This window comes from Cotesia typhae, unplaced genomic scaffold (genome assembly GCF_013202065.1).
Source record: "Cotesia typhae breed Kobodo isofemale line unplaced genomic scaffold, CoteBio_Ctyphae contig_11, whole genome shotgun sequence".
Taxonomy (NCBI): Eukaryota; Metazoa; Arthropoda; class Insecta; order Hymenoptera; family Braconidae; genus Cotesia; species Cotesia typhae.
The window spans coordinates 2715822-2729496 of record NW_027423711.1 but is presented as its reverse complement, the minus strand read 5'-3'; the positions used below and the strand labels follow the sequence as shown (position 1 = coordinate 2729496).

The window sequence follows — 13675 nt, the reverse complement described above, 5'->3', positions numbered from 1 at the left end:
GAAAATTTTTAGAAGCATTTTTTTATTATGACATTAAAGTTAGCTGTCATTTGACAATTTTTTAATTTTTTTTAACAAATAAATTAGCTCCAAAAAATTATTTTTAAAAATTTGCATTTGTAATTTTTTTAAATTTCTAAATGTCAATTTTTTTTTTACCATAATTTATTTGTTACAAAAATTCTTAAAATTATCAACTATCTGGTAAGTTTATTTTCATTTTTTATTGTAATTAATTTGTTAAAAAAATTTTTAAAATTGACAGCTGACCGCTAACTTCAGTATTATTAAAAATTAAAACAGAAAGAAAATTATTGTCAGTTGGTAGAATAATGAAACATGTAATTAAAATAAAAATAACAGATGACACTGCAGTTTTATTCTAGACTTAGCGAATGTGTCATCTAATCCAAGTGATTTTGTTTTTTAGCATGTGTGTGAGTGTAGTTGATTGTAAATACATCGAATCATACATTTGACAGTAGAGAAACAGTATGACGGCGGCTTCATAACTGTGTCATAGATGTACAAGTGTCAATAAAAAATACTGTATAAAAATACATTTATATATTTGTATTTATAGTAAACACTGACAGCAATATTTAATAAGCAAACTATTAATCGGAGTGGTTGATATATAAGCTGTTAAACTGACCGTTTGAATTCTATTGTTGTAACAAAATGGGTGATGGTCGTGAGGGCGAGCGACAACCGCTCTTAAAAAATGAAAACGTCAATTATAGTTCACGTACCAGTGATGCAATTGGTAATTTATATTTTATAATTTCAATTATTTAGATTACTGTCATTTAAAAACTTTTTTCAAATATTTTAGAGTCTAACATATTGATTTTAGATTTTCTCGACAAAATCATGTTCAACAATGATTATTATATTATTTTATTGTTGTAGATGGTACAGAATCGAATGTCAACACAGTTTCACCAATTGGTCCTGATGAGGTGCCACCACCCTATCAATCTGCGAACCAAAGTGGCATGCCGATGGTCACCTGCAGAGTGTGCCAGGCAATGATTGATATTTCCGAAAAAAGAGATCAGCATGTTGTCAAGTGTAACCAGTGTAATGAAGCTACGGTAATTTTATTGCGTGTTGATAATAGACCTGAAAATCACTGTTTTATTATACTCTATTTTTTCATCTTTCATTATTGTTATTGTTATTATTTATATGTTTAATGATAATAAATAGCAATAATTTTTTACAGCCAATAAGAAACGCTCCACCGGGTAAAAAATACGTCCGATGTCCTTGCAATTGTTTATTAATATGCAAGAGTTCATCACAACGTATTGCTTGTCCCAGACCAAATTGCAAACGCATCATAAACCTTGCGCCTAGTCCGGTTACTCCACCGGTGCTATCTATGCCCGGGATGTGTCGAGTTTGCTGTGCACATTGTCATGATACATTTTTGGTAATAAATATTTATTTAATAATTACAAACAAGGTTACTGATTGAAATAAATGCTGAAAATAATCTTAAAATCTTGATCACGTCCAGAAAATTTAAATCATTTAAAATTGGTCACAGGAATTCAGGATAATAATTTCAAATTACGTGTTGATTCTAGTTGAACCTTTCGTCCTTTTATTAGGACTTCTTCAGCAATTTAATCATACTAGTTCACAGTTTAAAATATATCGCGACCCAAATGCCAAAAGGGTGCATATCAATTTATACGCCCTTTTGGCTTTGCAGTGCCAAAAGGGCGTATAAATTTTTTTTTTTTTACTAATCATTTTATGAACACTTACTAAGCCTAAAAGTAAAAAAAAATAAATTTCCAAAGCCAAAAGGGCGTATGATTTGACGTATACATCCTTCAAGCTTTAGGACATTTTTTAGGGCTGTGACCAATTTTAAGCGTTAAAAATAATTTTAAAGTAAACAAAGGATTAAGAAAATTAAATTATAATTGTCGGATAAAAAAAGAAAAATATTGGATAAATTTAATTTTTCGACACATATTTTTGGTAAAAAAAATCTAATTGATGAATTTTTAATTTTTACAGTTTAATACTCTCAATAATGCATTGGCGCGATGTCCACATTGTCGCAAAGTGTCTTCCGTTGGACCAGATTTCGCTAGAGGACGTGGAATAATGTTTATAACAATTGGAATTATAGCCCTTATTATTGGTATCTCTGTTACAGTAAGTATTAATTGTCTAAGTTAAAATCCATATTTATGATTTATGATAATTTAAGTAGAAAGCTTTACTAAGAAAGTGTTTATAATTATAATAGGCTGGAACGTACAGTCTTGTCCGTGATAATGGTGGAATTTACGTTGTATACATTGGTAAGTATTATTACTTTATTTTATTCATAATTAAATGAAGTAAAAATATAATTTTAATTGTGATAAATTTTCTAGGTGCATTTTTGATTGCGCTCATCTGTCTAGCACGAAGTGTCTATTACTGTACACTAAAGAACAGTCTGATTGAGGGTCCATTGTAGGAGTAGTCGACGATTTAATAAAAAAATGATAAGTTATAGATATATTATATATAGGATAACAACAAAGGAAAAAAATCATAATACTTTTACTGCTAAATGTTGCATAATCGATTTAAATTAATTATCATAATTAATCATAATAATAACAATTATTTTAAATAACAAACAATATTAAATGACAATGACAAATTTATTTTGACGATTATTTAATATAGAATTTCGTACAATATAAATTTATATCACTTGTTTCTCGACAACCCTTTGGATATCAGGTAAAAAAATTTTAACTTTTATATACGCGGCTGGTCCAGTGATGGTGCAAATATGTAATGAGTCGAGAGCAGGGTCAATTAATTTACCTTCAACAGCTACAATAAAATTTTATGTTTGCTTTAAATTTTTTAAAAGTAGTCTTCGGTTACTTTTTTTTTTTCTAACAGAACTATTATGGTTATGATTATAATTTCGATTATTTCGATTTATACATTAACTATATCACGCGGATGCATGCCAATTTATACGTAACAATCACGCGCGTGATATTAGCCGTCATTCCTTTATACGCGTGGGTTACTTTGTGTTTTTTTTTTTTTTTTTTTTAATTTTGTAAAGCCTGTGCCGTATTATTGCATTGATATAAATGAATTAATTAATTAAATAAAATTAATTGTATAAAATATATATTAATGTATATGTTATTGTATTCAAAGTTAATTTTAGGGATATCAATAAATCATTTTATGTCAATAATAATATTTTTATTTTAATAATTTTTAACTAAAGTCGTAAAGAGAAAATAAATGAAAATTAGCCGTCAACTTTCATCATAATTAAGTAAAAGTAATTGTCTCTTTAAACACTTCAAGGACATTTAAAAGTTTTTTATATTTGTTTATCTATTAATGACTAATTGCTTCATTACACGATGAAATCACCAGAGTTATTTTATAAATTATTTATGAAGTACAAAAATTTTAGTTGAATTTATTCTCTTTTGGCTCTAAGACAAAAAAATTCTAAAGCCAAAAAGAAATTGAGAAAAAAAAATTGTAACACTAGTAAAAATAATGACTCTTCTATTCATTTTATTTGATGAAAATATGTATTTGATTAAAGAAGAATTTAAAATATCAATTTAGCTAGGTACTACTCCGATGCCGTCTCCATTATTATCCTTTGTTTCTGAAAAAGTAAAAAATAATAAATGTATATATTGCTTGTAAATCTAAACTTTGAAAAAAAAAATTAATCTGACATGATTTTGTAATTTGTACAATTAAACATAAATTATCACACTTTATCAGTGGAGACATGATTATTGGATCAATAGAAATAAAAATTTTGTAATTGAGACAAATTTTTCTTCAAATAGAATGTTACTGTAATTTTTTTTTTTTTTTTTTAATTCAAATCCATATTCTATTTAAATAAAATGAGTTAAAAAGTCATTATTATTACCGGTGTTTTTTTTTTAAGCTAATAATTAATTATGATTTAAAAAAAATGATACGCTTTTTGGCTTAAAAATTTTTTTGTCTTAGAGCCAAAAGGGCTTATGCAAAAAAAAATTTTTTTTTCACTTTTCTTACAGGAAAAAAAAAATTTATATTCTATAAAATATAAATATATTCTATAAAATTGTAAATATTCTATATAAATTCAATAGAATAAAATATATAATTACAAGTATTACAAGGACATGATATAGAACTTTCAAAGGACCTTTTGATATCGTCTCAAACGTTAATTTTATTACCCTTATAGCGACAAACTTAACAATAAAAGATCATCTTTTATATCCTTTAATAAATAAGTAACGAGGGAAAAGGAGTGTCATAAATAAAAAATTATTAGATCTGACAGTTGAGGAGCTGATTTTCAAATGGGTATCTTTTCATATTTCAAAAGAGCAGTTTTTTGAACTTTTAAATATAAATTACTTCTTATTTGAAGAATTACAAAGATTTCTAAATGAAAATCGAATCTAGCACTTTAAAGCTAAATTAAAAAAATTTATAATTGAAGATAACCAATTTTTTGTCTCGATTAATCAAAAACAAAAAAATCCCCTTTTGAAATTTAACTTCTCAGTTATTGAATAATTACCATCCCTAGTTTATAGTCCCTAGAATAAATTTAAAACAACAATCCAAAACGTTCAATTAATTATTTCCAAGAATTGTTTTTAATCTCATGTCCGGTATTTCAGAATATAATTATGTAGATTTTAATAAAAATCAAAATTATTCTAAAAACGGAAACATAATAATCTAGATAAATATGTATGTATAATGTTGAGAAAAACTATTAAAGAAGAATCCGCTATTATTTTTCTCTCACAGTACATTTTGTTTACCGATTATCATTACGCAATTATTCCCACGCTGTTGGTATGAAGTTAAAGTAACAATCTATAAACAGCAACTATTTCCCGGCGATTCATTCATCTCTGACGGGACTTGTTTACATACATGGAAATCGTGTGAATTCTATACTATTTTTTATTACATCTATGACTTAATTTTTTAACATGTTACATCCGTAAAGATATTTAACTAATTTATTTATTTTTTATTTATTTAATAAATTATCAAGTTAATAAAAATACCAACCAATTTTGCAGAGTGAATAAAAGATAAAATAACAATAATAATAAAATAAGGAAGATCAAAGTCAGAATATTGATGTGCGTGAGTGGAAAGCGAAAGTCGTATCTGCTTGAGATGAATCACAAGGGACGATTTTATTTATCGTTATTATTATTGTTATTTTTATAGCTGTTGTAGTCATGATATATAGCAAAGAATGCAAACCGAGTCAGCGAAGAAAGAAGAATTTAAACAATGTCATCAAAGTTACATAATTACATCTATAAATGGGCTAACTATAAAATGTTATTCTTCTTTTTTTTAATAAAAAACTTTCATTCTGTAATTTCAGTGGGTAAATATTAAATAATAAATATAAATATAGGTCGATCGCGGTTATTTGTATCTTGTAACATTGCAATAAATTTTGCAAGTTTAACTGAAGACGATAGAAGATGAGAGATAAAAATAATATTTCTTTTCGGTTAATTCACGATGAGGATTAACTATTTCATTAGACACTGATTATGGCGACGAGGATATTATTCTATACTTCCAAGTGTTCAACTGTCGAGTTCGATATCGCTTGCGTAACATTATAATAAAGGGGTTCATTTAATTTAATTGCGAGATACAAATACAATGATTTTTAAACCATAAATTTATTATCTTTAAGCATTGTTTTATGTCTTAAACTCCCATCTTGTAATAGGATACTTTAAAGTTTCTTAAAAGCTTTCTCAATCTCGGACAATTACAATGATTTAACAGATAGAAAATTACCACAAAGGAAAGAAAGTTCGAGAGATGTTAAAACTCGAATATTATTACTAATGTTGTAATTTTTTATAATTTTCCTTGTTTGTTTATTTTTTATTTCTATTTGTATTCGACCATAATTATAGTTATAAATTGAGATAAAAAAAAAAACATTTAAGTGTCTGGTAATTTTTCAATGGCCAGAAAACGCTTCGGCTTTCTTTCATTTATTTTCTTCTCAATGTCCTTTTATCAATCATTTCTTCTTTACAAATAATTAATGACTGAATTTAAAAACTGTCATCGAATATTTCTTCACCTTCGAATGAATTTTTAAATAACATTTCTTCGCTATTCTTTTTCTGGTTCTTCCCTAAAAAAAATTTGTAAAATATTAATAAGAATGGAGAAAATAATTAAGAAAAAATAAATGAAGGGAAAATTGATATTTTCTAAAAGTAAATTAAAAAATTGAGTGGTCAGATTTCTGTAGTAACTTTCAAGTAAATAATTGCAATAATAATTGCATCTTGTTTATTCAGATGATTTTTGCATCACGAGCTTATAGGTAGCAATGGCGTGACCCCGAATGATAGTTCAAGGATTTATATTGCCGAGGATAATGATCTTATATTTATAGTACTTAGGATATGTTAAATCTGCGGTATAATACTTTTTATTGTACATGGGTATACACATATCATATTATATATTTATGTAGAGGAATAGCAATGATAAGCACGAGTCTATCCGCGGTTTATAATAATAACGAGTGAAGAAGAGACAGCAGTATCAAGTGAGAGGTAGGAAAGTAATGGGGAAAGGGTAAGAGGCAACTTACCTATACTCATCCCTTCTTCCCATCTTGGGTGCGACGTGATTCTTATACTACGACTCTGGATTTGCTGTTGTTATAGTAGTTGTTGTTGTAGTAAGAAGGCAAAGAAATCCAGAAGAAGTGCCGGAGATGAGTATTGAGAGTCACAGTGCAGTGATCTATTGTCATTGAGTGAATCGCGATACTCTTTTTGTTAACTATTACTGATAATACTACTAATAATTCTAATAGTGCTTTTTTTATTATTATTATTAGTTGCCGATGTTGAAAATTAAATTTTGAAAATGATCCGCTTAGTATTCTGTAAGTTGGAATATTCAAAATTTTAGTTACACAGTAAAAAATTTTGCATAAAAAAATTTTGTGTTAAATATTTAACACTTTTTTGTGTTAATTTAACACAATAAATGTTAAATATTTAACACAAAAATTTTTAACACAAAATTTTTTACTGTGCAATTTTAAAATCATTTCTTCACTGAAATAAATAATTACTTTTCTTCTTATAGCTTTTGTTATTCTTATCGTTTGTCAAAAAATTCATGGACTTGACCCTATAACTAAGGATGACACTCCAAGGAAAAACCATGCGCATCGTCGAGCGGTTGACGGATCACGTGGAAAGTAAATTTCTGAAAAAAACAATTATTATATATAAATAACACATTCTCATTATTATTCGATATTTATTTATGCTGTTACTTTAATTATTAGTGTATAAATTAAAATATGTTGGTAAATAATTGCAGCAAGTATTACGAACCGGCGGTAGATGATTCCTTTGACATTTACGATCCGTACGATGAAGAGACTGGTAAGAATTTTCTTGTTATAATCATCTTGACTATATAATTTTAACAATATAGTATTCTTTAAAAAAAATGTATTTTTTTATTAGACAATTATATAAGCCGAATAAACTTTGTTTTTGCTAGATTTATCGGACTATAGAATCAACGTACCTGGAGAACCGGGAGTTGATTATCCATCTTACACGAGGATTCCACAGACTAGTTTTACGTGCGAGCGTCAATTCAGAGGTGAGATCATTTATCAAATCATCAGACCCTTTCTCGTGACCTCCTCAAGGTTAAACTCCTGGAAAAAAAAAATATATTTGTAACTCTACCTCCACATAACTTAAAAGCACGCTGTGAAATGCAAATAGAATTTATTGGGACACTGGAATGAGCAAATATCTGAAAATTTTTAGAAATTTATTCAAGAAAAAATTGTAAAAAATAATTTGATAAGAATTCTACACTGAAAAAAATTTTCTTGTATCAAGAAAAAAATTCTTGAACCAAGAAAATAATTTTAAAGAGTTTTATTGACTTGAATCAAGACAAAAAATTTTTAAATAAAGTAAAATTCACTTAAATTAAGAAAAATTTCTTAATTCAAGAATTTTTCTAGATAGTAAAAAATTTTGTGTTAAATATTTAACACTTTTTTGTGTTAATTTAAGACAATAAATGTTAAATTTACACATAAAATTATTAAATATTTAACACAAAATTTTTTACAGTGTAGTCAAATCAAGATTATGAAATTTTTCAAAATTATTTACTTAATTCAAGTAAATTTTTTTTCTGTGCACATGTATAAGTTTTAGAAAACAATTCATGTAATTTTTATAAAATATTTTTTTCAATAATAATTTATTTTTTCAAATTAAACTAAAAATTATCAGATGCCTGCTGATTTCAGTATTATAATTAATAAAATATCTTTGAAAAGTTAAAGAAAATAACAATTAAATAAATGCATGTAAATAATTACCAAACATTGACACGAGGATCTGTTGCAATTGATTATTGCAAAAATTAAAATTAAGTTGTACTAATTACACCGTCATCTTCCGATGACTAGATAGCGCAGTAATTAAAAAAAAAAAAAAAAAAGAATTTAAACTTTAACTCTAACTCCAAACAAAAAACCGGTTTGAAGAAGAATAATTATCTCTAAAACATAATTGATCACCTCATCCACGTGATGCCGTCGTAAATAAATGTCTGTACATTTAGTTAAAATATGTCATTCACTTTGGCTTTTTGTCACCTTTACCATCGATGTCAAGGATGAAAATACGTGGTGTATGTATCTTAACGAAGTGCATCAGGATGTTAAGTATGATACCGCGTTACAAGTCTAAGAGATATCACGGAATATCTGTTGCTAACATTTTATTGGCTTTCGTAATAGGTCACCGAGTCGGTGAATCAGTCTTAAGTTTCATCGGCGCTATTGAACCTAAAAATGTATAGCAAATACAGTTTATAAGTCAAAACAATACATATATAATACATAAATGTATATGAATTAAATTTTTGTGCATTCTTTATCCATATACATCAATAAATACTCACCAGATTATATCTAGTTTATTATATGGTATTTAAACAATTTGTAACATCATTTATTATCATCGTTCTTGCTTTTATATTTATATATATATATATATATATATATATATATATATATATATATATATATATATATATATATATATATATATATATTTATATGAAAGCAGCATATTGATTGAAGAGTGCTCTGAAGCTGATATTGCAACAGCATCACAGCGCTTCATTAAATGTAACCATCGATACGAGACGACTTTCCGGGTAAATAAAAATAAAATAAATTATAAAATATTCTTCTCGGATTTATCTGACAGAAATCTTTTTTATACTAACTAGTCTCTTAAAGATCTAGATTATACAGACGCACGTGGATTGTGAAATAGAGGAGAGCTATTAGTATTTAACTCTTGCTTATATTTGTAGAAAGAACATTCTAAGATGATGTTACTATATGAAGCACCATTGATGTGTTTTCTTGTTTTTTTTCTTAAACATTATTGCAACTTTTAATTAGCGCTATTATACAATAATTAGTGAGTTATTAAAGCATCATTTAAATATTATAATTACTTGTCATTAAAAAATTTTTTGAATATTCAGAATGCTGATTTAATAATGCATTAAATTTATAAATGTCAATAATTAAAAGTATCATTATTCATTTCATTTCTTCTATTATATTTAGTTTTTCATTCATAAGCGCAGGCATCATTGGCGGGCGTTAACTTTAATGAGAAATTAAGTTACACAAGCTTAAGAAATCAAGAAAATATTATTTGTAATTTATTATTTACTAGCAACCTTGCAGTCACTATGTGAGTGCCGTGACTTATGAATTATAAATAAATAAAATTTTGCTTATTAAATAATTACTTTTGTTAAATTGCACTGTACTTTTTTAATTATTGACGTTTTTAAAGATATATAATATAATATAATATAATATATATAAATATATGAAAAATTGATGTGGGTACGCAAATGAAAGGTCTTGATGATTGTAACATCAGGATGAGCTTATATCTTTAAAAATGTCAATAGTTGACAAGATGGCAATGTCAGTTCTTAATTATTGACATTTTCAAAGATATAAGCTCATCCCGATGTTACACTCATCAAGACCTTTCATTTGAATACCCACATGCATTTTTGATATATTTTTCATATATACATATACATAATATATATAAATATATGAAAAAATCATGTGGGTACTTAAATGAAAGGTCTTGAAGAGTGTAACATCGAGATGAGCTTATATCTCTAAAAATATCAATAGTTCAAAAGATACAGAGTCATTTCTTAATTATGTATCTAGAGCATTTTCGAATGCAGCTTAAATATTTATCACCATAAATTGACTCTTGGTGAGAATGATATGAAACCATAAAAAGGCACAACTCCAAGTCAAGACCTTTCCAACGATACCAAATTCAACCATAAAACCCCATTTTATCATATAAATATACTGGCTAAAAAATTTTACTTATTTTCTTAATAATATAGATTATTTTTAACAGGTTACTACGCAGATGAAGAAGCTGGATGTCAATTGTTTCACGTCTGCGATGGTAATTTTTTGGTATCTTCATTCTTATGTCCAATTGGTTCAACGTTCAGTCAACGTTATTTGACATGTGACTGGTGGAACAAAGTTGACTGTTCAGCTACAAAATCATTTTACAAGAGCGAAACTTCCTCGCCAAGTGAAGTTATTGATGACGACGATGAGTATCTTCGCAAGGCTTACGAAATGACTAGTCTTCAATCATCCGGGAATGGTGTTTCTGCAGAACCTCAAGATACACCGATTGGTCAACTAATTAATGAAACTCCGCACGTTAATGATCTACACAGCTCCGAGCGCTTTCCAGATTACTCGAACGATCGAAGTTTAGATTATTCGCAATACAAGTACAGCTCAAGATATACAAATTCGAATTCAGCGTCAGGTAATCGTGGTCGTAATTCACGTTATTATTCACAACAGTCCAGTGATAGTATTGAAAATAATAATGGTAATAGCGATACCGATGATAATAATAATAATTATAATGATGGTGATGATCAATCGTCAATTAAGATCCATACTATTGGAAAAGATAGAAAAGATCAAGTCAATACGAGGTACAATGACTTTAGACCTTCTTATGCACCAACAGTACCAACGGTTACAACAACAACGCGAAGATTTTATTCACCAACGATCCCTACGATTATAAGGTCAACACCGTCACGTTCAAGGCACGATTTAGAATTTGAAAGCTCCGATCATTTGTATTCAGCTAAAGGAAAAAATCGTGGAAGGATTACTCCACCTAGGCCATTGACGACGACGACCACCACCACGACTACGACCGAAAAAGTCACGTCTGTAACTCCAGCTTCTATAAAATCAACTTCGCCGTTTATTTTAGAAGTTCCTCCAATTTTAAAGGAAGACGGTAGTTTTAAATTGAATAAAGTTTCTTTTCCACGACCGGCAATTCGATTGCGAGCGAAACAAAATGATGATATAAGCACCGAAAGGTCTAACTCTATCTCGGATTTTTCAACCATTGATTTGAATCCTTTCTCAATATTTACCTCCACTGAGAAACCTCAACAAGCTTCGGAATCAACTGAAGTTAATTCATACGCCAGAGTTTCTGGTACGGAGAAACCTCAACGAGTTTCCGAGATTTCAAGCATTGAATTTTATCCTTATAATGACAATAGCACCGATGAGCAATCAAATTCTTTAGAACAGAATGACAGAACTATCACCAGGCCTTCTTCAAGCATTCTCCCACCGTTTTATTATTATTCAAACGCTAACCAGCATGACAATGTGTTACTTGATAAATCAGAAGAATTGGGAAATCATTCGTTGTTACTATCAACACCATCGTTAACATCTTCATCGTTATTTCCATCTTCAACTACATCTTCACCCGAAATAATTAATATACCTACAACACTTTCGTGGTTTCAAACTACACTGGAGTCTCCTGTCACTGACGTAATTCCTTTATTAAAAAATGAGGTTGAGATTAAAGAACAGGCGTACACAACAACTGTTAAAAGTGTTGAAAAATCATCATCTTCAATAATAAATACCACGGGAATAGATCTTCAGCGGGAAATAATAGAACCTCCGTCTATAATTTTTAATCCGCCTCTTTTACATTCACTTATTGAGATTCAAAATTCAACATACCCACCAGAAAGTTATGAGTACACATTAGTTGATAATAAAAATGTTCATATAAGTACTGCAAGTGGTGAAGAGTCTTCAACAATATCTGATCTTTTGTTGTCTAGCTTTGAGAATAACTCAGCAAAAGATAGTTTTGAGGAGGTGGAAGACGCTGCTGTTGGTGAAAGTTCTCCGGTTGAAGTGACATTGACTGTTAATAATGGTGAAGATTTAGATCCGACTGGTGAATTGATAAGAAGTCTCATTGCTCAGCACGATCCTATGTCTTCTGATTCAATCAGAGACATTGAAATACTCAGATCTAATTCTCGGCCTTCTTCTATCATTGATAATTATCGGAAAAATAAAGATGTGACTGCTACTGCTGCTGCTGCTGACAACAGAATAAGACAGAGGTCTAGAACAAGAGCTAAAGTTAATACCGAACCGACGACTTATTCAGTAAAACGAAGAAATAAACTTAAATTAAAAAATGAAGATTCGTCTACTGATAATCTTCCAAGACCATTTTCATTGTCACCAACTTCATATTCTTTTGATGTAACGCTACCCACTGTTGACTTCATAGAACCACGACCAGTACATCCATCAAGAATACGAAATACTGAAACAGTTGTTAAAAATAATTATGAAATTGGTAACACTAAACATGAAGGACTTTTGCAATCTTCGCATACGTTATTTGACTTACCTAAACAAGACAAATTATTAGATTTTCAAGGCAGTCATAACTTATCGCAGAAATTTGAAGAAAACAACGAGCCAGTTGTCCAGAAAAATGAGACTAAAGTTGAAACTGAAGGCAAAGTTTTAGTCGAGACACAGTTAGTTCCTGCGCTGGGATTTTCTCTTAATACTGATGAAGAAAGAGAAAAATTCGCTCATGCTGTTCTTCATGGTTTGTTTTCAGACGTTTCAGCCGAATCTAATGTCAAGAAAAAAATAGATGATGACCTCAAAAGTTGAAAGCGTTGATTTTACAATTATTTTTGAGTTTTTCTCAGTTGTTATATTTATATTAAGCCTGTAAAAAAATAAATGTAATGTTATAGCTCTTAAACAATATTGTACTATAAATAAATGAAAACAAAGTAATAAATGATGCAGAAAAATTTTAATTCATTGTTTAATCGTAATTAAATTGTTTATAAGAAAAAAATAAATTTTTAAAGAACTTGATTTATTTCTTAAATTTTTAGTTTTCTAATTGCCTGTTAATTAATTACTTACTATGAGTCATTATATTTAAATTAAAAAAAAAATGATTGTAAATTAATGTGAAATTTAAGATAGCAGTCACTTGATCATTTTTTAATTTTTTTTTTTTAACAAATAGATTTTTTCCAAAAAATCATTTTTAAAAAATTGCATTTATTATTTTTCAAAATTTCTACATGTCCATTTTTTTTTTATTTTTTTCTGCTATAATTTATTTGA

General features: G+C 28.2%; 2 protein-coding genes and 1 long non-coding RNA gene across 4 annotated transcripts; 2 read left to right on the top strand and 1 right to left on the bottom strand.

Annotated features, from left to right (window-relative positions):
* Nucleotides 1-454: 454 nt before the first annotated feature.
* LOC141537608 (type 2 phosphatidylinositol 4,5-bisphosphate 4-phosphatase) lies at nucleotides 455-2951 on the top strand. Its single transcript, XM_074258738.1, has 6 exons — nucleotides 455-766; nucleotides 913-1097; nucleotides 1229-1438; nucleotides 2038-2178; nucleotides 2273-2327; nucleotides 2403-2951. The coding sequence occupies exons 1-6, from the start codon at nucleotides 682-684 to the stop codon at nucleotides 2486-2488; spliced, it is 762 nt and encodes a 253-aa protein (XP_074114839.1). The 5' UTR covers nucleotides 455-681; the 3' UTR covers nucleotides 2489-2951.
* A 2794-nt stretch (nucleotides 2952-5745) lies between these two features.
* Nucleotides 5746-9071, bottom strand: LOC141525842 (uncharacterized). 2 transcript variants are annotated; one of them, XR_012478914.1, is made up of 7 exons: nucleotides 8657-9071; nucleotides 8456-8541; nucleotides 7636-7771; nucleotides 7437-7543; nucleotides 7169-7305; nucleotides 6677-6974; nucleotides 5746-6208 (listed from the first exon to the last, which is right to left on the bottom strand). It is a non-coding gene; the product is annotated as an uncharacterized LOC141525842 (long non-coding RNA). The 2 variants fall into 2 exon arrangements; XR_012478913.1 differs by having other exon boundaries at nucleotides 8456-9071.
* Nucleotides 6845-13337, top strand: LOC141525839 (uncharacterized). The gene is made up of 5 exons (XM_074240499.1): nucleotides 6845-6976; nucleotides 7183-7297; nucleotides 7423-7487; nucleotides 7609-7713; nucleotides 10560-13337. Exons 1-5 carry the CDS (start codon nucleotides 6958-6960, stop codon nucleotides 13202-13204), a joined length of 2949 nt encoding a protein of 982 aa, XP_074096600.1. The 5' UTR covers nucleotides 6845-6957; the 3' UTR covers nucleotides 13205-13337.
* The last annotated feature ends 338 nt before the right edge of the window (nucleotides 13338-13675 follow it).